General features: G+C 45.2%; 1 protein-coding gene across 2 annotated transcripts; it reads right to left on the bottom strand.

Moving 5' to 3' along the window:
* Positions 1-9,787: 9,787 nt before the first annotated feature.
* LOC129850480 (uncharacterized) lies at positions 9,788-21,459 on the bottom strand. Of its 2 annotated transcripts, XM_055916868.1 has the most exons (5): positions 21,228-21,459; positions 14,847-15,506; positions 10,845-14,781; positions 10,629-10,704; positions 9,788-10,498 (listed from the first exon to the last, which is right to left on the bottom strand). In XM_055916868.1, exons 2-5 carry the CDS (start codon positions 15,239-15,241, stop codon positions 10,392-10,394), a joined length of 4,515 nt encoding a protein of 1,504 aa, XP_055772843.1. In that variant the 5' UTR covers positions 15,242-15,506; positions 21,228-21,459; the 3' UTR covers positions 9,788-10,391. The 2 variants fall into 2 exon arrangements, with proteins under 2 accessions (XP_055772843.1, XP_055772842.1); XM_055916867.1 differs by lacking the exon at positions 21,228-21,459 and having other exon boundaries at positions 14,847-20,254.
* Positions 21,460-21,469: the final 10 nt, after the last annotated feature.

The raw sequence follows: 21,469 nt of genomic DNA, 5'->3' as shown, positions 1-21,469 counted from the left end.
AAGAAATTTACTTACTTTTCGGGCCTCGTCGCTGTCCATGCTACAGGTCTAGTCTACGTTGGTCTCCAAAATGAGCCGGTAAAACATCGTACTTCATCTGAGGTTGCCAAAGCTTGAATGGTACTGAGTATAAAACTGGCTTAGAAATAAGAATGAAGAGAAATTCAAAACTACAATTGAAATGATTGCGTCACAATACCAGGCAGCCGTTGGCAGTGTACCCATGAGTTTACCAGTCAATTTCCAGGGTTAGAGTTCCAAGCCCATTCTATTCATTCTTATTTCTGTGAGCCCAGGCCTACCCCCATTATGGTGTAATTTACAGTCCACATCATTAAGCATAAATCATAGACCACAGACGCCGAGACGCACTATTTTGCTCAAAATATATAGATTTTACCCTTTGGTGTAAGCTATACAGTACCAGTCAGAAGTTTGGATGCACCCACTCATTCAAGGGTTTTTCTTTATTTTTATTATTTTCTACATTGTAGAATAGTGAAGACATCAAAACTAGGAAACACATATGGAATCATGTAGTAACCAAAAAAGTGTTAAAAAAATCAAAATATATTGATAGCAGTTTTGCACACTCTTGGCATTCTATCAGCCAGCTTCACCTGGAATGCTTTCCCAACAGTCTTGAAAGAGTTCCCACATATGCTGAGCAATTGTTGGCTGCTTTTCCTTCACTCTGCGGTCCAATTAATCTCAAACCATCTCAATTGGGTTGAGATCAGGTGATTGTGGAGGCCAGGTCATCTTGTGCATCACTCCATCACTCATCTTGGTCAAATAGCCCTTACACAGCCTGGAGGTGGGTTAGGTCATTGTCCTGTTGAAAAACAAATGACACTCCCACTAAACACAGACCAGATGGGCTGGCGTATCGCTGCAGAATGCGGTGGTAGCCATGCTGGTTAAGAGTCCCTTGAACTCTAAATAAAGCAAAGCACACCCACACCATCACACCTCCTCCTCCATGCTTCACGGTGGAAATCACACATGCAGAAATCATCCGTTCACCTACTCTGCGTCTCACAAAGACACGGCCGTTGGATCCAAGAATCTCAAATCGCATGCTGTCAAATCAAAAGGCTCCATCGATAAAGTTGTTTTTGACTCAAATGAAAATATGTAATTTTCACAAGTTTGTGGAGTAACATGTTCAACTACTTAATATTGGCTCGAATTCTGGTTGTGCCTTTAGATTGACAAAATTAACAACCAATGCAAGAATTTTCCACTTCTCAAACCTCGCCCTGGTCTTCTTGGTTTGATTCACAAGCATTCAAGAAAGTCTTGTGATGTTGCTCCTCTTGGTTCAGAAATTCTGATGTAACATTAAGCCTGCTAGAAGACATTTACAGGAAAAATGTACAGGAATCCTAGACTCTCAGCCTGTATCTTTGGTGCTAAGCTATCAATGCTAGTTAGCTAAGTATCTAAAACTGCTGCATCTGAAATAACTATTGTTTAACGTTAAATACAGCCTCAGTGACTATTCAAGCAAACAACACTGGAGGCCTATTGGAACTAATAAAAAGTATGAAGTTTACAAGTAATTAAATACAAAAAATATAGGCGACTTGGAAAGGACACAATGGCTGCAACTTCGGTCGGTGATGGTGGGAGGGGTTTTGCCGAATGGACCCATAGGAGTTTGAGCCTTGAGATACAGAAAAATATTGAGTAACTACTCTCATTCTACAGGTTTTTAAGCATCTAGTTACAGATGATAGACTAAGACATCCAGAGCAACACATAGCAGGGAGCTCCAATATGATCAGGAAACTAGACCGGTTATATAGATCGCTGAAAATGACTGTCAATCATTTCTTGTATTAGTCATTTACATTTACATTTACATTTAAGTCATTTAGCAGACGCTCTTATCCAGAGCGACTTACAAATTGGTGCATTCACCTTATGACATCCAGTGGAACAGCCACTTTACAATAGTGCATCAGATCTTTTAAGGGGGGGGGGGCAGAAGGATTGCTTTATCCTAGGTATTCCTTGAAGAGGTGGGGTTTCAGGTGTCTCCGGAAGGTGGTGATTGACTCCGCTGTCCTGGCGTCGTGAGGGAGTTTGTTCCACCATTGGGGGGCCAGAGCAGCGAACAGTTTTGACTGGGCTGAGCGGGAACTGTACTTCCTCAGTGGTAGGGAGGCGAGCAGGCCAGAGGTGGATGAACGCAGTGCCCTTGTTTGGGTGTAGGGCCTGATCAGAGCCTGAAGGTACTGAGGTGCCGTTCCCCTCACAGCTCCGTAGGCAAGCACCATGGTCTTGTAGCGGATGCGAGCTTCAACTGGAAGCCAGTGGAGAGAGCGGAGGAGCGGGGTGACGTGAGAGAACTTGGGAAGGTTGAACACCAGACGGGCTGCGGCGTTCTGGATGAGTTGTAGGGGTTTAATGGCACAGGCAGGGAGCCCAGCCAGCAGCGAGTTGCAGTAATCCAGACGGGAGATGACAAGTGCCTGGATTAGGACCTGCGCCGCTTCCTGTGTGAGGCAGGGTCGTACTCTGCGGATGTTGTAGAGCATGAACCTACAGGAACGGGCCACCGCCTTGATGTTGGTGGAGAACGACAGGGTGTTGTCCAGGATCACGCCAAGGTTCTTAGCGCTCTGGGAGGAGGACACAATGGAGTTGTCAACCGTGATGGCGAGATCATGGAACGGACAGTCCTTCCCCGGGAGGAAGAGCAGCTCCATCTTGCCGAGGTTCAGCTTGAGGTGGTGATCCGTCATCCACACTGATATGTCTGCCAGACATGCAGAGATGCGATTCGCCACCTGGTCATCAGAAGGGGGAAAGGAGAAGATTAATTGTGTGTCGTCTGCATAGCAATGATAGGAGAGACCATGTGAGGTTATGACAGAGCCAAGTGACTTGGTGTATAGCGAGAATAGGAGAGGGCCTAGAACAGAGCCCTGGGGGACACCAGTGGTGAGAGCGCGTGGTGAGGAGACAGATTCTCGCCACGCCACCTGGTAGGAGCGACCTGTCAGGTAGGACGCAATCCAAGCGTGGGCCGCGCCGGAGATGCCCAACTCGGAGAGGGTGGAGAGGAGGATCTGATGGTTCACAGTATCGAAGGCAGCCGATAGGTCTAGAAGGATGAGAGCAGAGGAGAGAGAGTTAGCTTTAGCAGTGCGGAGCGCCTCCGTGATACAGAGAAGAGCAGTCTCAGTTGAGTGACTAGTCTTGAAACCTGACTGATTTGGATCAAGAAGGTCATTCTGAGAGAGATAGCAGGAGAGCTGGCCAAGGACGGCACGTTCAAGAGTTTTGGAGAGAAAAGAAAGAAGGGATACTGGTCTGTAGTTGTTGACATCGGAGGGATCGAGTGTAGGTTTTTTCAGAAGGGGTGCAACTCTCGCTCTCTTGAAGATGGAAGGGACGTAGCCAGCGGTCAAGGATGAGTTGATGAGCGAGGTGAGGTAAGGTAGAAGGTCTCCGGAAATGGTCTGGAGAAGAGAGGAGGGGATAGGGTCAAGCGGGCAGGTTGTTGGGCGGCCGGCCGTCACAAGACGCGAGATTTCATCTGGAGAGAGAGGGGAGAAAGAGGTCAAAGCACAGGGTTGGGCAGTGTGAGCAGAACCAGCGGTGTCGTTTGACTTAGCGAACGAGGATCGGATGTCGTCGACCTTCTTTTCAAAATGGTTGACGAAGTCGTCTGCAGAGAGGGAGGAGGGGGGGGGGGGGGGGGAGGAGGATTCAGGAGGGAGGAGAAGGTGGCAAAGAGCTTCCTAGGGTTAGAGGCAGATGCTTGGAATTTAGAGTGGTAGAAAGTGGCTTTAGCAGCAGAGACAGAAGAGGAAAATGTAGAGAGGAGGGAGTGAAAGGATGCCAGGTCCGCAGGGAGGCGAGTTTTCCTCCATTTCCGCTCGGCTGCCCGGAGCCCTGTTCTGTGAGCTCGCAATGAGTCGTCGAGCCACGGAGCGAGAGGGGAGGACAGAGCCGGCCTGGAGGATAGGGGACATAGAGAGTCAAAGGATGCAGAAAGGGAGGAGAGGAGGGTTGAGGAGGCAGAATCAGGAGATAGGTTGGAGAAGGTTTGGGCAGAGGGAAGAGATGATAGGATGGAAGAGGAGAGAGTAGCGGGGGAGAGAGAGCGGAGGTTGGGACGGCGCGATACCATCCGAGTAGGGGCAGTGTGGGAAGTGTTGGATGAGAGCGAGAGGGAGAAGGATACAAGGTAGTGGTCGGAGACTTGGAGGGGAGTTGCAATGAGGTTAGTGGAAGAACAGCATCTAGTAAAGATGAGGTCAAGCGTATTGCCTGCCTTGTGAGTAGGGGGGGAAGGTGAGAGGGTGAGGTCAAAAGAGGAGAGGAGTGGAAAGAAGGAGGCAGAGAGGAATGAGTCAAAGGTAGACATGGGGAGGTTAAAGTCACCCAGAACTGTGAGAGGTGAGCCGTCCTCAGGAAAGGAGCTTATCAAGGCATCAAGCTCATTGATGAACTCTCCAAGGGAACCTGGAGGGCGATAAATGATAAGGATGTTAAGCTTGAAAGGGCTGGTAACTGTGACAGCATGGAATTCAAAGGAGGCGATAGACAGATGGGTAAGGGGAGAAAGAGAGAATGACCACTTGGGAGAGATGAGGATCCCGGTGCCACCACCCCGCTGACCAGAAGGTCTCGGGGTGTGCGAGAACACGTGGGCAGACGAAGAGAGAGCAGTAGGAGTAGCAGTGTTATCTGTGGTGAGCCATGTTTCCGTCAGTGCCAGGAAGTCGAGGGACTGGAGGGACGCATAGGCTGAGATGAGCTCTGCCTTGTTGGCCGCAGATCGGCAGTTCCAGAGGCTACCGGAGACCTGGAACTCCACGTGGGTCGTGCGGGCTGGGACCACCAGGTTAGGGTGGGCGCGGCCACGCGGTGTGAAGCGTTTGTATGGTCTGTGCAGAGAGGAGAGAACAGGGATAGACAGACACATGGTTGACAGGCTACAGAAGAGGCTACGCTAATGTAAAGGAGATTAGAATGACAAGTGGGCTACACGTCTCGAATGTTCAGAAAGTTAAGCTTACGTTGCAAAAAATAAGAATAAAATACAAGATCTTATTGACTAAAATGATATAGTACTGCTGGCTGGTGAAGTAGCCTGGCTAGCAGTGGCTACGTTGTTGAAAGTGAAGCTGGCTAGGTAACCTCGACAATTTCACTAAATTTCTCTAAACTACACAATTATCATGGATACAAGGACAGGAAAGACAACTAGCTAACACTACGCTAATCAAGTCGTTCCGTTGTAATGTAAGTTTCTACAGTGCTGCTATTCGGTAGAAGTTGGCTAGCTAGCAGTGTTGGCTAGGTAGGAGGACGGCAGCGCGGCAGGCGAAAAATAGCTGGCTAGCTAACCGATAATTACTCAAAGCTACACAATTATCTTAGATAAAAAGATAGCAAAGAAAACTATGTAGCTAGCTAACACTACACAAGTCAAGTCGTTCCGTTGTAATGTAATCGTTTCTACAGTGCTGCTAATCGGTGGCTAGCTGGCTAGCTAGCAGGGTTGACTACGTTACGTTAGGGCGAGAATACCTGGCTAGCGAACCTCAGCGAACCTTGATAACTACACAATTATCACCGATACAAAGACGGCTATGTAGCCAGCTAAGTAGCTAGCTAAGATCGAACAAATACAAATCAAAGATAGCAAAGACAACTGTGTAGTCAGCCAACACTACACTGATCAAGTCGTTCCGTTGTAATGCACTCGTTTCTAGTCATCTCAGGGATGGTACATGAAAAATGTAGCAGAAGCAATTTCCGGTTTAGCTCCTCACTAAACAGTCTATAGACATGAAATCATAAAATTACACAACTGAGTAGGACAAAATAAAACCACCAAAACTCGCAATCGAAAAAAAAACTGGCAGGGAAAGCAAAGATCCAAGTCATCTACCCAAAGGTAGTAACTGCAGGCAAGAGCGAAATCGATTCAATAGGGTTGGTTGTTTGAAAAGTTAAAATGAAAGACTATTTTTTAATTCGTTTTCAAATAATTTGTTCTGCTTTTAAATTAGTTTTGCTCATTTTGTTTGCAAATCTACAAACGATTCTCTTAACATCCATCACTTCTCTCATTCTTCACATTTTCAACTTTATTTCTGATGTTTACAATTTATTTTATTTTGAATTCAATATTTAAGGCGTGAAATTGACCCCATATTTTTTCCCCAAACAATATACAATATTGTTGCATTCCCTCCCCACCTCCATAACATCATAATAAACATCAAGGGCGTTTTACTAAGACATATGCAATGTACACAACAGAAAACTGCTCCCAAAAAAACAGGACACTGCCCTTACCACCAAACTATACTTTCAACACAGGGAAAGACCTCAAATTGAAAATATATTTATGTGATCAAGACAAAGGAGATGATTGTGGACTACAGGAAAAAGAGGACCGAGCACGCCCCCATTCTCATCGACGGGGCTGCAGTGGAGCAGGTTGAGCGCTTCAAGTTCCTTGGTGTCCACATCACCAAAAATCTTACATGGTCCAAGCAAGACAGTCATGAAGAGGGCATGACAATGCCTTTTCCCCCTCAGGAGACTGAAAAGATTTGGCATGGGTCCTCAGATCCTCAAAAGGTTCTACAGCTAAACCATGGAGAGCATCCTGACTGGTTGCATCACTGCCTGGTATGGCAACTGCTTGGCGTCCGACCGCAAGAGACTACAGAGGTAGTGCGTACGACCCAGTACATCCCTGGGGCCAAACTTCCTACCATCCAGGACCTCTATACCACGCGGTGTCAGAGGAAGGCCCTAAAAATTGTCTAAAACTCCAGCCACCCTAGTCATAAACCGTTCTCTCCGCTACCGCACCGCAAGCGGTACCGGAGCGCCAAGTCTAGGTCCAAGAGGCTTCTAAACAACTTCTACCCCCAAGCCATAAGACTCCTGAACATCTAGTCAAATGGCTTCCCAGACTATTTTCAGTACCCCCCCCACACACCCTCTTTACACCGCTGCTACTCTCTGTTGTCATCTATGCATAGTCACTTCAATAACTCTACCCACATGTACATACTACCTCAAATAACCGGTGCCCCCGCACATTGACTCTGATCGGTACCCCCCTGTATACAGTCTCGCTATTGTTATTTCACTGCTGCTCTTTAATTACTTGTTACTTTGATCTCTTATTCTTATCTGTATTTTTTTAAACTGCATTGTTGGTTAGGGACTCGTAAGTAAGCATTTCACTGTAAGGTCTACCTACACCTGTTGTATTCGGCGCATGTGACTAATACAATTTGATTTGATTTGTACAGCTCTGATTCTAAGTCTTTAAGGTGATCGGAACATTAGTGTGTCCTAACAGAGTGAGGAGACAAAGTAGCCATTGATGGTTGTTGTTCTGGGGCCTGACCAGTGTCCAACTACAACAGTTCGTTCCAGGCCCATTGACTAACTGGATGATGCTAGGATTCTCCAGTAGTGGAATGGTTAGTTGTCTGGTTGTGAAGGAGAGTCTGTGAAAGAGCTGTCACTAAAGCCTTGTTCACCCTGCAAGCATTCCAGGTGAAGCTGGTTGAGAGAATGCCAAGTGTGTGCAAAGCTGTCATCAAGGCAAAGAGTGGTTACTTTGAAGAATCTCAAATCTCAAATCTATTTTGAATTGTGTAACACTTTTTTGGATACTACATGATTCTATATGTGTTTTTTTCATAGTTTTGATGTGTTCACTATTCACGACATTTGGAAAGTTGACCAACAAATTTCCTGTTTCCATCAGGCCTATTTTTTATCCACCATGCACTTTACTCGCAGTAAAAGGGGTTGGATGGAAACTTGATAAGTGTGACCATTTACGGTATCTAGTTGTTGATTCTAAAGAGCAGAATGTGTGTCTTACTACTCACAATCTTTCCAGTGCCTAATTGGTCTGTGGGTGGAGATTTTTAGGTTGAATGTGGCAAAATGTCCTGCAGGTCACATTCTACATATTCCTTCATATTCCTTTGGAAGTCGGGTAGGATGGCAGATATTAGCTCTGGGTGGTTGGCTGTGAGCAGGACCTGCAGGAGACATGGAGAGGGACAGAACCGGGGAGGGTGACCTCAGGTTAACTACAGGTTACTTAGAGGGTAGGTCATAGACTACGACTAAGAAGCGTTATGAGGACGTAGCACAACTCCACATGCACATACATTTGAAGAGGATCCCTGGGCTTTGATGGAAAGTAAAGGGGTTGCAGAAGGAGGTGGAGCTGGTCAAGCATGGTGCACAAAGACCACTATCTCACAATCAATCCCCAGCCACCATACACAATGACATATAGCATCTTTGTTTAAGTTTGTCCATTTTAAGAGGCCTCTTTTTGGCCATAGATGGCATATGTCCATAACTGCACCTTCTGATTTGGCCTGGTTTTTATTGGATTGCTCCTCAAGCGGCCATGACAGAAGCCAAACGTGAGTTGGCTTGGGGGTGTGGTTTGATGTGGGTGTTCTTGAGTGTGTCCTTGCCACCTTCAAGACCCAGGAGTAGAGATCAACACCAGGGCAAAATGGAGTGTTAAAAAAATATGTTGTTGTTATAGTTTACTCATGTTCTCTGTACCAGACAACACAGTGCCTAACACCTCTTTGCTCTAAAATAAGACCTTGTCCAGGGTCAGGAGTTTTCCCTGGTCAGTTCATGTGGTCAGGAAAACCTCCTTACCCTGCTCATACTTTACAGATATGCCGCTGTGTCAAGTTCAGATCCCATTCCTTTAGCATCACTGTGCTTCCTCTATGTATGAAGGGAGTGAATACTGAATATACATTGCTTTTACACTCTTTGGTTTACTGCTGCTGGCGAGTGTATGTAGTGACCCGCAGTCTAAACTCAGGGGCACTCTCAAATTCCAAATGGGGTTTGAAGGCATTTGTCGGTCCACTTCATCCTCGCACAGGAGAAATACACTCATGGCTGTGCTTTTAAAGAAGATACATGCTTTTAGTATGGAAAATGTTATCCCAAGAGAGGAGCCAACCCCCAGCTGGCTGGATGTCCTTTGGTTGGTGGACCAATCTTGATACACACGGGACAATGTTGAGCGTCAAAAACCCAGCAGCGTTGCAGTTCTTGACAGACTCAAATCGGTGTGCCTGGCACATACTACCATACCCCATTCAAAGGCACTTCAATACTTTGTCTTCCCCATTCACCCTATATACTGTATATGATTCATCAAGCCCTTCTCTGCCAAGGCAGAGTTTGAGGAAGATGTAAGTACGCATTTCACCTGTTCTACTCAGCGCATGGGATAAATACATTGATTCGATTTTCTGATAGAATATATTTGTTGCCATCTTGAGGCCTTTTCTACCTCTTTCAGGGCCGTGCCAATTAAATAAATATGTGAATGTCATGCAACTTCAGACCTTCTAACACCAATATAGCTTTTGTTGAGCAAGCAAATATCGCCATCAAGTTGACATACATCAATTCACTTTTATTCATTGACATTATTTCTACTATAATATAAAGCTCCATAATGAATATCTTAATACTGCACTATGGATACCATTATATATCCTTATAGAAGTCATAAAATGACTAAGCCTAGTTCATACCCTTCGTGTGTAACACAAGAACGATTCACAAAATGCTGATCCTGCGTTCTTGTGTAGAGTGTTTTTTGTGTAGCTGCTTGTAGTTATTTCTTGTGTACTTATGTAGGGTATCAACTACGCTTTAGTCCCATGTCATGAAATTAATACCTAAATTAAAATGAACAATTATGAAAGATACAATATTAATCAAAATCTGCAATACAAATGGTTTATTAAAACATCCATTAAAAAGTATGTAAGTGATTGAAAAATAAAATACATAGTTCCTCAAATCCCAAAAAGTTTAGCACCACTTTCCTAATCGTAAGAGTAGAAGCTGCTGTCGGCCTACCCTCCTTGTAATTCTTTAATTTAGGCTAAATATCTACATCAAATGTAGAGGCTGCAATGGACGTGGATCAATGATTACAATAGGGAGAGAGCATCAGATGTACAGCACATCTAGTCAATTGGTTGGGCTTCTTAGCTTATCTTCCTAATCACAGGAGAAGCTGTAGATGTCTGAATGACATTTAGAAGCTCACATTCCTAGTTACAGGAGTGGGAGCTAATAAGGGATCAAAAGACCCAGATGGAATTTTGGTGTTGAGTAGCCTATAGTGGATCTTCCTTAAGGAGTATAAACTAATGGTAAGCTAGTCCACTGACAGCCTGGTTCAAATAGAGCAGCATTAGGGGACTCAAAATGAAAACAGAAATGAACAACAAAAATAAAAATGTTGTATTGAGGCCAGTTGTGGTGTTCTCCTCAGATGTAGCCTGGCAAAAGCAACTGACATGGGCTGCACGTCATCCAGGCTACCCATCAGAGGACCCAGAGGACTTGCAGGTGACCAAGCGTTTCCAGGCCTTCTGGACTCCCCAGAAGAAGCCCCGGATGCCTTTCCTCATCTTGGATAATTTAACTGGCAAGAAGATGAAAATATGTAAGAATTTCAGATGGACAATTGTCTGATAAAACAATAATTTATTACTTCTTTATACTTCTTTATATATAATTGTCCCATAAGAACATTTCCCCGCAGGAACACTCACTCATAGGTGGAGAATCCACAGCAATGTACATCTCTGGCTGGTCTGTAGTGTCTTTAAGGACAATGCTCATCTTGGACTGTGATCAGAATTCAAAGATGCACAATTAAACATAAATTTCACTTCCTTTACATATTCCTATAATTATACAACTATATTTACTGGTATATTTAAAAGCACAACCAATGACCATTCAAGAGTAATCTGAGCTTGTCTTACCTTTCTGCCGGTGGCATAATGCACCCCCTCAGATTCCGCATCCTCCACATCATCCCTGCATGAGTCTTCAAGGTCTGAGGTCTCGTGGTCATATGGGTTGGGCACTGAGGGTTTGAAGATGGCCAGTAGCTTGTGGGAAACAATGTCAGAGACAAAGGAAAGCATCTCCTGATCCTCAAATAAATCGTCAATTTTCAAGGAGCGTTTCAAACGCTTGACCTTCCCAAGGTCAGTGTAGATGGCATCTGCCAGCTTCGATGTCATCTTAGAATTGAAGCTTTTTTGCTGGCTTCCCATTTCCTCAATCAGATATTTGGCCACCTCATCATCGAACAATCGGATCAGCTCAGTCACCAGATCACTGATCTGGATGCGCTGATGTTTGTTGGTCCTTTTTGGCATACGGCATATCTTCTTGACAAGCTTCATCAGGACTTCTTCTAATATAAGCTCCCTAATGAAGCTGCTGGAACCGGATGTCACTTGATCCACAGTGGACCACTCCGGCTGTTCAATCTCAGTCTTGATGCTGCTCTGCTCAGCTTTCTTATTCAAAGATTGACGGGTTGTCATTTCATTAAACAAGGCTGTCAATTCTTTCAAGTTGAGTGTAGATTCCAGATTTTTGGTGCCTTGAAGTTTGGATGGTGCATCCATAATTCCGTTTGTGACAAGACAGACAATGTCCTTGTGCAGCTTGGGTGCCTTGTGGCACAGTATCTTCTGTAGGGCTTCCTCTGTGCCATAGCGTTGCATCAACTTTCTATGCACAGACAGCACCAACTGAAAGATGTCTGTTGCCTTCAGGCAGACATTTGCTTCCCTCCACCTGTTAGTCACCCTCACCCACAGAGCACTGGACAGCTTGTTGGTCACATCCTCAACTAGGGTCCAGCTGGCCAGTTTATCCTGGGTCCGAGGAACAATCAGAGCGCGCAGCCGGACAATGATATCCATCACCGCCTCTACGTGAACAATAATATACACCGGTTGGGATGTCGTCACCTCAGCCGAGCCACATCGGCTCTTAACCGTGACCTTGTCCTGGTCTGTCCTTAGGCAGATGTCTGAGGAGAGCGGCCGGACAGAGACTTTAGGTACGATTGAACCCAGACGGTTGACTTCCCTGGTGACTGCACTCGCAATGGCTGTTGTCATCTCCCCACTGCCGCGCCTCAAAGCTCGCCTCAGAGCATCAGGAGAGCCCATGTGCTCCTCCAGCTCTCTGCAGAGGGCACTTACAATCCTTGCACTTGAGGGGCGGGAGTACGGCGTCTTGAGATCCTTGGTCATTTCCAATGCGGAGGTAACGTCTGGGGAATCGGACAGGTCCCGAAGGACAGAAACCACCATGTCCATTGCCACATCAGAGAGAGTGGTGGTTGGGGATGACACAGGTGATGCAAAGTCCTCTGAGGGAAGTTCATACCCATGAAGCAGCTTGGTGATCAGGTCTACAACCACCTCTGGTGTGGAATGTAGACTGGGAGAGTCGTTGGCGGAGGTCTCAATCATACAGGATTCAATTTCACTCAAAGCCCTTCTGACCATGATGTTTGTCTCAGAGTCATCGGGTACATGGTTCTCTTTGAGAGGTTTGATACCTGCCTCACACAGCTCTTTCACATGGATGTTCTCGGAAGACATCACTGCTTCTTGAATAGTAGGTGGTTGATTGGCTATGGTTGTAGCCATGATTGTCCTTACCATCAGAGGACAAAGCTTCGCAACCAGTTCATACTGTGGCTTAAAGCTCTCAGAGCGGCTGTCGTTCATGGGTACCTCAGGGATGTCAAGGCCCTGAAATAGCATCTTCCGTATCAGTTTGCCCACTACACCCTCCAGCAGGCAATTAGTAGGGCTCGGGGTCTCATTCCCTCTGTCACTGGTGCTGGAAGGTAACTCTTGCTTCTTGTGAAGGCCATGAATGGCCTCACTTTGCGCAATACAACCCTCAACAGGCAACTCCTCTACTGCAATCGTGTGTACAACCACATTGACATTGTTGGTGTGGGGTCCAATCAAAAGCTTGTTATAGGTTGGGTCTGTGACATATTGTAAAACACCCCCGCCTGTCTTTAAGTTCTGAGCTTTATCTCCAAATGTCCTATCCAGGAGACACAATACTGACTCAGATAGTGGGTCAGTGAACTCCTGGAGCTCTAGGCTGCTCTCAACTTCGAAGGGGCTGAGGCTACAGCTGATCTGGGAGCTGTAATAAGAAGCCTGCATCTCTCTCTTGGACTCCAATGTGTCATGCAGCTTTGGATATAAGGCATCAGCAATGGAGTCTGTGAGCCGCTCATCCAAATTAACAGAGAAAATATTATTCAGGCTTTTGTTGGAAGCCTCCTCTTTGGTTTTCCTCAGGATGTCCCGCACAGCTTCCCTTGGGGCAGAAGCAGAAGTGCAAGCATGTCCATTGGATGGTGTCTGGGTGCCAGTAAGGGATTCCTTGATCAAGAAACTCTGGAGTTCAGTGGCCACTTCCTTACACATCTCCCTTCTGATCTTCAGAACAGCAGGTGTCAGTGTAGCTTTCTCTGAGGTCAAAGGTGTCAGAACTCTGGTCAAAGTTGAGGGGCATCTGAGATGATCACCCAGACCCTCTAAGTCATCAGAGCAGGACACCTTGGCAACTTGAAATAAAACCGAACTAATAAGGTTCTGAGCCACAGCAGATGATTTTGCTGATGCTGCCTGGAGTGTCTCTAAACTAACCTGATTGGAGGCAGCCATCTTTGTTGTTGACCTGGTAATGATGTTACTCACAGGCTTGATGGAGTAGCTCATAAACTGGGATCTCAGGCTTTCAAAGACTCCCTTCACTCTTTCTGCCTTCAGGTCTTTGTCAGTGGCAAATACACACGACTGATGAGCATGGAGAGATACCGGGAGAGGAAAGCCCAAGCGTGCAGCCACATCTGTGATATGGATGGAGGACTCTGAGGGTGTCCCATCAAGGCGCCTCTGCAGCAACTTTATCATCTCCAGGACTCTGGCATTGTCCTGTGGTGAGATGGAGCACTCTCCTGAGAGGCTTTCACTGTCTAGTGTGTTCTGGATTCCAAGCAGTGTTGTGCTGAGTATCCTCCTGTCATGGGGAAGCACTCCCCTCAGTGCAGAAGAGGACCGGCTCTGTGGTGCTGGTGTGCTGCATGGTGTTGATGCACCAGAGACGTCACTTCCACTGTCATCATCTTTTTTGGTCCTCATTATAATAAGGATTTCGTCAATGATCTCATCACTGTAGACTTCTAAGTCCTCTGTGATAACATGGGCCGTTGGGGTGGCAATACTCAGAGTACGACCCCCAAGAAGTTTGAAGGACGTCTCCGACCCACTGCCAAGAGGGCCAACAGACACACATTGCAGTGTTTCGCTGGATGATGAAGAACAACTGGAGGAGAGATCAAGCAGCTCCTCGTCCAAAGTCGGAGAGGAGGAAAAAATTCCCTCCATTTTCAGGACAGAGATAACATCCGCAAGTGTTGAATCTACAAGGTCCTCGCCTAGTGGGCTACTCCTTAAGTGGCTGACAAACACCCTTGTAGGAGAATGGGAGACTGTGGTGGGAGATGGAGAGCCCTTCTCACCATTCACACTTGTCTGCGCCTCCACAATTGCTAAAGACTGGGAGATGACGGAACATACAAGTCCGCCAGCCCGCTCAATAATGGAGGGGAGGGAAACATCCAAAGGGGCTGGAGGTGTCACACTCCCTCCTTGGCCATTTCTATCTTGGCTGAGGCAGATCGACGAGACCTCAGTAGCATATTGATTCTCCCGCATAGGGCTGCTGCTAGAGTCAGGTCCAGGAACAGTTGAAATAGAGCTCACAGCCAGGGAGCAAGGAATGTCACTCCTTCTGTCTAAAAGCTTGATAGAGCACGAGGAGGGGCGGCTGCTGGAGGGGAGGTTGGTGTTGGTCTCTTTGCTGGAGAGTAAGGAGGAGAAATGGGCCAAGGTCAGTTTGACAGGGATGATATGCCCACGACCTACCACAGCAGATAAGGTTCCAGAGTAGTCAGTGGCAGAAGGTGGTTTAGCAGATTGTAATTTAGAAAGTAGTGGTTTAGCAGATTGTGGTTTAGCAGATTGTGGTTTAGCAGATCGTAGTTTAGCAGGTGGTGGTTTAGTAGGTGGTTGTTTAGCAGATGGTGGTTTAGCAGATGGTGGTTTAGCAGGTGACGGTTTAGCAGGTGACGGTTTAGCAGGTGACGGTTTAGCAGGTGACGGTTTAGCAGGTGACGGTTTGGCAGATTGGGGCCTGGTAGAACGTGGCCAAGTAGCCAGGAGGTTCTTAGTAGAGATCTGACTGGAGGAAGAGTGTGCTCGTTCCTCACTGGACAGAGAACTGCTGCTACAATAAGTCTGGACAGCAGTGACTGGTTCATCAATGGAGATTGGGGAGGACCTACTGTCAGGACTCTGAGTGAGACAGATCACATTGACTTTGGAGAGTAGGGAGGTACAGCTGACAGAGCCCTGGGTTGAATCTTCGTTGGTGTCTTTGCTGATGGAGAGCATACTCTCTGCATCACTTTCTGAAGCTCTCAGCCTTATAAGGTCAACCAAGGCAGGGATCAGGATGCTATTTACCTCCTCTAATACTGAGCTAGTTATGTGCCCAATCATGAGCAGCAAGTCCCTAACAGTAATCTGTATTAATGAAAACAGAAAGGTACATCAACGGAATTGATTAAGATTTACAGTATGTTGGAAATCAAAACACATGTTAATCCATATCCAAAATATTTTTAAAGTAAATATAACAAGTATACCTTTCATTTTTTGTTGTTGCAATTATTCTATATCAAATGTGTGGTCTCCATTGTTGCAACTTAATCATCTTCCTCATCTAGACTTTTTACATTTACCAAAGTGGCAATCGCATATTACATCATATCATCCAAATACAGTGGCAAGACAAAGTATATGAACCCTATTGGAATTATCTGAATTTCTGCATGAATTGGTCATAAAATTAGATTTAATCTTCATCTAAGTCACAACAACAGATTAACACATTCTGCTTAAACTAATAGCACACAAATTATTGTATTTCTCTTGTCTCTACTGAATACATCATTTAAACATTCAGTGTAAGTTGAAAAAAGTATGTGAACCCCGAGGCTAATGACTTCTCCAAAAGCTAATTGGAGTCAGCTAACCTGGAGTACAATCATTGAGACGAGATTGGAGATGTTGGTTAGAGCTGCCTGCCCTAAAAAAACTCACAAAATTTGAGTTTGCTATTCACAAGAAGCATTGTCTGATGTGAACCATGCTTTAAACAAAAGAGATCTCAGAAGACCCAAGATTAAGAATTGTTGACTTGCATAAAGCTGGAAAGGGTTACAAAAGTATCTCTAAAAGCCTTGATGTTCATCACTCCACGGTTACACAAACTGTAGATAAATGTAGAAAGTTCAGCGCTGTTCCTACTCTCCCTAGGAGTGGCCGTCCTGCAAAGATGACTGCAAGAGCACAGCGCAGAATGCTCAATGAGGTTAAGCAGAATCTTAGAGTGTTAGCTGAAGACTTAAAGAAATCTCTGGAACATCCTAACATCTCTGTTGACGAGTCTACGATACGTAAAACACTAAACAAGAATGGTGTTCATGGGAGGACACCACGGAAGAAGCCACCGACTGTCCAAATAAAAACATTGCTGCACGTTTGAAGTTTGCAAAAGAGCATCTGGATGTTCCACAGCGCTACTGGCAAAATATTCTGTGGAGATGAAACTAAAGTTGAGTTTTTTGAAAGGAACACACAACACTGTGTGGAGAAAACAAAAGCACAGCACACCAATATCAAAACCTCATCCCAACTGTAAAGTATGGTGAAGGGAGCATCATATCATGGTTTGGAGCTGCTTTGCTGCCTCTGGGTCTGGACAGCTAGCTATCATCAATGGAAAAATGTATTGCCAAGTTAATCAAGACATTTTGTTGGAGAATTTAAGGTTGTTCGCCAATTGAAGCTCAACAGAAGTTGGGTGATGCAACAGGACAACGACCCAAAACACCGAAGTAAATCAACAACAGAATGGCTACAACAGAAGAAAATATGCCTTCTGTAGTGGCCCAGTCAGAGTACTGACCTCAACCCGATTGAGATGCTGTGGCAGGGCCTCAAGAGAGAGGTTCACACCAGACATCCCAAGAATATTGCTAAACTGCAACAGTTTTGTAAAGAGGAATGGTATAAAATTCCTCCTGACCGTTGCGCAGGTCTGATCTGCAACTACAGAAAACGTTGAGGTTATTGCTGCCAAAGTAGGGTCAACCATTTATTAAAACCAAGGGTTCACATAAACTCAGCAAAAAAAGAAACATCCTCTCACTGTCAACTATATTTATTTTCAGCAAACTTAACTTCTTCTTAATAGGGGGGGCGCTGTTTTTACTTTGGGAAAAAATCATGCCCAAATTAAACGGCTTCGTACTCTGTTCTAGATCATACAATATGCATATTATTATTACTATTGGATAGAAAACACTCTGAAGTTTCTAAAACTGTTTGAATTATATCTGTGAGTAAAACAACTAATTTGGCAGCAAACTTCCAGACAGGAAGTGAACATTCTGAAAAAGGGGCTCTGTGTCAGGGCCTGCCTATTCAACTGGCTTATATTTATGGATCTGTATGCACTTCATACGCCTTCCACTAGATGTCAACAGGCAGTAGAAGGTTGAATGGGTGTCTAGCTTGATGTGAGGCCGAATGAGAGCTTTTGGAGTAACAGGTCCGCTCTTTTGTCAGTAGTCAGCTGTGCACAAGGGAACCTCACTGTCTTCTGAAATGCGTTCGGTTTACACGACAAAATGCTCCGGCTCTGATTTTATTGGATACATATGAGAAAAACATCATAAAGTAGGATTTTTCAACCGAGTTTGACCAGTTTATTCAACGTTTATTGGGACTTTTGGAATTTTTCATTCCAGGCGCAAACATTTCTTGGACACGTGAGCTCCACATGGCTAGCCAAAGTTGCTAATTCGACAGAAGAAATGGACATTCTAAAAACAAACAACAATTTATTCTGGAACTAGGACTCCTTGCACAACATTCTGATGGAAGAACATCAAAAGTAAGAGAATATTTATGATGTTATTTCGTATTTTTGTATTTTATGTTGGTTCCAACAAGGCGGAGAATTGTAGGGCGCTGTCTCACAATATTGCATGCTGTATGTTGTACTAAAGTTATTTTTAAAAATCTAACACAGCGGTTGCATTAAGGACCAGTGTATCTTTCATTTGCTGTACAACATGTATTTTTTAGTAAAGTTTATGATGAGTTCTTTGGTTAGATTAGGTGACTGTCCAAAATATCTCTGGACATTTTGGTGCTATTTGTGACGATGGCTGCGTTGTAAAACCCAGATTTGTAGCTCTAAATATGCACATTTTCGAACAAAACATAAATGTATTGTATAACATGATGTTATAAGACTGTCATCTGATGAAGTTGTCCAAAGGTTAGTGATTAATTTTTTCTCTATTTCTGGGTTATGTGAAAGCTACCTTGGCGGTGAATAAATAGCGTTGTGTGTTTGGCTATTGTGGTGAGCTAATATGAATACATAGTGTTTTCGCTGTAAAACATTTTAAAAATCGGAAATGATGGCTGGATTCACAAGATGTTTATCTTTCATTTGCTGTATTGTACTTCTGATTTCATGAAATTATATTATATGATACATGTGTAAATAATTGTATGAACATACAAGATTGAACAACTGAGACATAAACTGAACATGTGGCTAACAGAAATGGAATAATGTGTCCCTGAACAAAGGGGGGGGTTCAAAATCAAAAGTAACAGTCAGTATCTGGTGTGGCCACCAGCTGCATTAAGTACTGCAGTGCATCTCCTCCTCATGGACTGCACCAGATTTGCCAGTTCTTGCTGTGAGATGTTACCCCACTCTTCCACCAAGGCACCTGCAAGTTCCAGGACATTTCTGGAGGGGATGGCCCTAGCCCTCACCCGCCGATCCAACAGGTCCCAGACGTGCTCAATGGGATTGAGATACGAGCTCTTCGCTGGCCATGGCAGAACACGGACATTCCTGTCTTGCAGGAAATCTCGCACAGAACGAGCAGTATGGCTGGTGGCATTGTCATGCTGGAGGGTCATGTCAGGATAAGCCTGCAGGAAGGGTACCACATGAGGGAGGAGGTTTTCTTCCCTGTAACGCACAGCGTTGACACTGCCTGGAATAACAACAAGCTCAGTCCGATAATGCAGTGACACACCGCCCAAGACCATGACAGACCCTCCACCTCCAAATCGATCACGCTCCAGAGTACAGGCATCGGTGTAACGCTCATTCCTTCGACGATAAACGCGAATCCGACCATCAACCCTGGTGAAACAAAACCATGACTCGTCAGTGAAGAGCACTTTTTGACAGTCCTGTCTGGGCCAGCGATGGTGGGTTTGTGCCCATTGGCGACGTTGTTGCCGGTTTCCTTACAACAGGCCTACAAGCCCTCAGTCCAGCCTCTCTCAGCCTATTGCGGACAGTCTGAGCACTGATGGAGGGATTGTGCGTTCCTGGTGTAACTCGGGCAGTTGTTGTTGCCATCCTGTACCTGTCCCGCAGGTGTGATGTTTGGATGTACCGATCCTGTGCAGGTGTTGTTACACGAGGTCTGCCACTGCGAGGACGATCAGCTGTCCGTCCTGTCTCCCTGTAGCGCTGTCTTAGGCGTCTCACAGTACAGACATTGCAATTTATTGCCCTGGCCACATCTGCAGTCCTCATGCCTCCTTGCAGCATGCCTAAGGCACGTTCACACAGATGAGCAGGGACCCTGGGCATCTTTCTTTTGGTGTTTTTCAGAGTCAGTAGAAAGGCCTCTTTACCCCCTCTATCCACATCGATAGGGGGTAACCCCCCTATCCACATCGACGGGTCAGTAGTGGAGAAGGTGGAAAGTTTTAAGTTCCTCGGTGTACACATCACGGACAAACTGAATTGGTCCACCCACACAGACAGCGTTGTGAAGAAGGCGCAGCAGCGCCTCTTCAACCTCAGGAGGCTGAAGAAATTCGGCTTGTCACCAAAAGCACTCACAAACTTCTACAGATGCACAATCGAGAGCATCCTGTCGGGCTGTATCACCGCCTGGTACGGCAACTGCTCCGCCCACAACCTTAAGGCTCTCCAGAGGGTAGTGAGGTCTGCACAACGCATCACCGGGGGAAAACTACCTGCCCTCCAGGACACCTACACCACCCGATGTCACAGGAAGGCCATAAAGATCATCAAGGACAACAACCACCCAAGCCACTGCCTGTTCACCCCGCTATCATCCAGAAGGCGAGGTCAGTACAGATGCATCAAAGCAGGGACCGAGAGACTGAAAACCAGCTTCTATCTCAAGGCCATCAGACTGTTAAACAGCCACCGCTAACATTTAGCAAACGCTGCCAACATACTGACTCAACTCCAGCCACTTTAATAATGGGAATTGATGGAAATTATGTAAAAATTTACCACTAGCCACTTTAAACAATGCCACTTTATGTTTACATACCCTACATTACTCATCTCATATGTATATACTGTACTCTATACCATCTACTGCATCTTGCCTATGCCGTTCTGTACCATCACTCATTCATATATCTTTATGTACATATTCTTTATCCCTTTACACTTGTGTGTATAAGGTAGTAGTTGTGGAATTGTTAGGTTAGATTACTTGTTGGTTATTACTGCATTGTCGGAACTAGAAGCACAAGCATTTTGCTACACTCGCATTAACATCTGCTAACCATGTGTATGTGACAAATAAAATTTGATTTGATTTGATTTAGTTTCCTACGTTTTCATAACTGTGACCTTAATTGCCTATCGTCTGTAAGCTGTTAGTGTCTTAACGACCGTTCCACAAATGCATGTTCATTCATTGTTTATGGTTCATTGAAAAAGCATGGGAAACAGTGTTTATACCCTTTACAATGAAGATCTGTGAAGTTATTTGGATTTATACGAATTATCTTTGAAAGACAGGGTCCTAAAAAAGGGAGGTTTATTTTTTTGCTGAGTGTACTTTTTCCACCCTGCACTGTAAATGTTTACACGGTGTGTTCAATAAAGACATGAAAAAGTAAAATTATTTGTGTGTTATTAGTTTGAGCAGACTGTGTTTGTCTATTGTTGTGACTTAAATGAAGATCAGATAACATTATGACCAATTTACACAGAAGTCCAGGTAATTCCAAAGGGTTCACATACTTTTTCTTGCAACTGTACTTGGATATGGATTTCCCAGGAGATGGGAGACAGGGAAGCAGTAATATGTCTACAGCCCCCAAAGAGTGAAAGCTGGGAACATGTTCATGACCAAAATGACCTACCACTGAGTGGCTAGCTGAATGTGGTGAGCAGGTCATCACAGTCGACAAGGTTCCAGAGTGATCAGAGTCACTGCTAGGTCTTTCAGTTGGTGGTCTGGCATAACGTGGTCTGGCAGTATGTAGCCTAGCAACCTCGAGGTTCTTAGTCGAGATCTGACTGGAAAGAGTGTCCATCGAGGAGGTGGAGTGTCTGAAGGGAGAGTCCATTACCAGAGGTGTGTGTGTCTCCATGCCCAGGGGTC

Source organism: Salvelinus fontinalis, unplaced genomic scaffold, assembly GCF_029448725.1.
Source record: "Salvelinus fontinalis isolate EN_2023a unplaced genomic scaffold, ASM2944872v1 scaffold_2061, whole genome shotgun sequence".
Taxonomy (NCBI): domain Eukaryota; kingdom Metazoa; phylum Chordata; class Actinopteri; order Salmoniformes; family Salmonidae; genus Salvelinus; species Salvelinus fontinalis.
Note: the sequence above shows the minus strand (reverse complement) of the source record. Positions and strands in the feature narration are given on the sequence as shown.